Source organism: Cyprinodon variegatus, unplaced genomic scaffold (assembly GCF_000732505.1).
Source record: "Cyprinodon variegatus isolate N-32 unplaced genomic scaffold, C_variegatus-1.0 Scaffold133, whole genome shotgun sequence".
NCBI lineage: Eukaryota > Metazoa > Chordata > Actinopteri > Cyprinodontiformes > Cyprinodontidae > Cyprinodon > Cyprinodon variegatus.
The window spans coordinates 386,658-389,941 of NW_015150586.1; the positions used below are offsets into that span (position 1 = coordinate 386,658).

The 3,284-nt window shown below is 39.6% G+C and overlaps 1 protein-coding gene across 1 annotated transcript in view; it reads right to left on the minus strand.

Moving 5' to 3' along the window:
* The window catches only part of sntg2 (syntrophin, gamma 2), an 87,181-nt gene that overhangs the window by 41,195 nt on the left and 42,702 nt on the right, over positions 1–3,284 (minus strand). Inside the window, exon 6 of the mRNA XM_015376327.1 lies at positions 875–1,004. Coding sequence (XP_015231813.1) covers positions 875–1,004 — 130 coding nt within the window. The remainder of the gene's footprint in view (positions 1–874; positions 1,005–3,284) is intronic.

Here is a 3,284-nt window from a genome sequence, read left to right on the forward strand (position 1 = left end):
GGAAAGTGCCTTGAGATCGCATGTGTTGTGAATTGGAGCTATAGAAATAAACTGAATTAATTGAATTTAGGTCGATGACGATGCTGATTACCATGACATTAGTCCAACTCAGGGATTCCCAAACAATAAAGTCTCTGACACCAAAAATTGTAATTTTTTGGCCCCGATACCTGGCTGTGCAGTATTGGCCGATACCATCTGTTTGAAATTGATGTGTGTGTGTATATGTGAAGAACTGCATACTACTAGGATGTAAAATCATTGCCATCATGGCTTTGTCAAGCTGCTGCCTACCTTTGTGAAGCAGAAAAAAGACTAAAAGTGAATCCAGTAGAACCTTTTATTGCCTACCTGGAATGGGTGACAATAGTTGAAGAAACTTTTGGCTCTCAAAATGGTATCGGCCCTATTTGTTGGTACTCTCCGATACCGATACCACCATTATAGTGCTGGATCAGGGCCCTGCCCCATACTGGTATCAGTGCAACACTAACTGCAACCAGACAGGTATGGGGCATTGCAGGCTAACAAAAGAAGCTAAACAACCTCCATTCCAAAGGGGTGGACCCGGTCATGCGTTTCTATTTGCATGTTTTCTAAACAGAAACAAGGCTTTTTTGGGCTACTATATAAAACATTAAACTCAATGCTATTTCTGACATTTAAATAGAAAAAGCTTCCTGGATGGGAGGAGAAACGTCTCCAAACTTGGAAATAAAGTACAGTGGATTATTTTGTACTTTTTTTTACTTTTTTTTTCTTTATGCAGCTAACGCAGGCATGTTTCAGCTGATACCGAGACAAGGAAAATACACGCAAATATGGGCCGGCTGATGTGTCGCTGTTCTGCAGATCGCTTTTGGCTTGGACTTACGTTCTCCTGCGTCAAGTCGTTGATGTTTGTAGATATTGCTTGGAGCCAGTCAATGCTTTCAGCCGCAGTGCAAAACTGAAGAATATTGGTGACGGTTCCATTCAGGGCAAAAACCTCGAAACAGTTGGACCTGGATAGGCAGAACCAGAGGGGTGAGAGAAGATTATAAAGATTATAAAAACAGAAACTGAAGTTCTGGGGAGTCTGGAACTTGTTTTAGGCTTTTAATGAGTTTTAATCAGTCTGAATAAAAACACAAAAAGCAGCTGCAGCTTTAGGGACAAGTCAAGGATGCCGATTTACTTATTTACTAACTTCTTTTCAGTTCTAGAAAGATTTTTTTTTTATCTTTTCCAGTTGATTTATTCAGTCAAAATAAAAGCAATCCCTACTGGGGTCACGAGGGATGCTGGTGTCTATCTCCAGCCAAGAGGCGGGGTCCACCCTCCATCACAGGGACAACCATTCACACACACACCTAAGGAGGATTTAGAGAAGCAAATTCACAGTCATGTTTTTGGAATGTGAGAGAAAGCCAGAGTACCCGGAGAGAACCCACGCATGCTCAGAGAGAACATGCAAACTCCATGCAGAAAGACCCCGGGCTGGGAATTGAACCCAGAACCTTTTTGATGCAAGGCAGTAGTGCCATCCACTGCCCCACTGGTGCCTATATATACGCAAACATAAAGTAAAATCATAATTACAAGTATGGAATACCCCAGGGATTTTTCCTTTTGCCTTAACTGTTTATTCTGTATATAAATGATTTTCTTTATGTGTCCAAACTGTTTAAATGTATTTTGTTTGTGGATGATACTACCTTAATTTATTCTGGGCAAGACAACATAACACAGTTGGTTAAGAAACAACAAGAGAAAGAAGAAAATGTTTGATGGAAACAAATTATTGTTAAATCTGGAAAAATGAAACTTATGAAAGCCCAGATTTTAAACTTAACGTTGATGGAACTTAAATTAATAGATTATGGGACATTTCTGGATTTAATCTTGGGAGAAATTTAAGCTGGAAAGCATATATAAATTGCACAAAAACAAAACTATCAAAAGCAGCTGGGATATAAACGGTTCAATAATTAACACAGTATTGTATATATTTTATAACACTATGATTGTAAGATATCTGAAATACTGTTTAGAAATTTGATGCATTGGATGTGAAACATTTATTTAATCGCTTTGATTTTCGCAACAAAAAAAAGAGAATTTCACAAGTAAAACCCAAATGAATGAGTGGGAAACACCATAGAACTAGAGCTCGCTACAAATCCAGTATTTCTTTTGTTAAAATTGTTGATGTTTGAAGAAATTGTCGACTGTAGTATTTTACATTGTTTAAAGAATATATAACAATACATTTTGGATAAACATTGAGAAAAAAAAAGATAAATCAATTATTTTAAAACGGGACTGATATTTTTCAGAAATAACTTAGAACAATGATCTATGAAGCCGGGCGTTACGCTGTACAATTTTTTAAAATTTTCGGGCCGATTTTCCAGTCGCGTGCCGAGTTTCCTTCTAATCATGCATCATGCATCGTGTACAGGGGGTAACGAGGGGCGATCAGCCTCTCACAACCAAAATCAAACGTGTTTGAAATTCAGTCGGCAGTCTTAAGGTGGTCGTGGGCAAATCGCTCTGTGGGCAAACAAGGATCCTTCTTCTTCCTTTCAGGGGAAAACACAGAAGCATGGCGAGGGTGCAATGAGTGAAACTGTAGTAGCCACGTTTTCTCAGCCATGTCTTTGTCCAAATATGTCGTCACCTTTTTTTTTTTTAGAGCTTTCAGCACAAAATTGCACTAATTGCCAAGGCAGCGCGTTTCACTCTAGTGAGCTTCATGTTCCTCTTCTACTCGTTTGGCTTCTGGATAGACGAGTCCGAGTAGCGCCATCTCACTGCGGAGCTGAGTCCCACCTGGTTTTTAGACGTACAGTGTGAGCAGGTAGATCGCATTAGAGCGTCGGGTCGCACAGTGTGAGAACAAACATCGTGAGCTGGGAACTTTTAAGATCTGCGGTTTCGTCGTACAGTGTGAGCTGTAGCTGACTGCAACAATTGAAAAAAATCGTACCTTGTACGCCCAACTTTAGCGGAATCCGTTTTTGTAACAATCTGAACAAAGAAACCAAAGAATCATTCAATATTTATATTTAAAGGGACGATAAAAGCTGTTATAACTGAATGTGATGCAAAGCAAGTCATCGAGTAAAATTTCATACTTTGTTTTGAAATTCTGCAGTAAACCTGCAGTTTAGAGGAGAGATCTAAAGTTAGCACACAGCTTCAGTCGCTTCAGCTAGTAACCACTGATCAGGCCCGAAATCTAGGGCCCCGTCCACACGAAGCCGAACCCTGGCCTAAACGCACAAAGTTTTCACCAAACC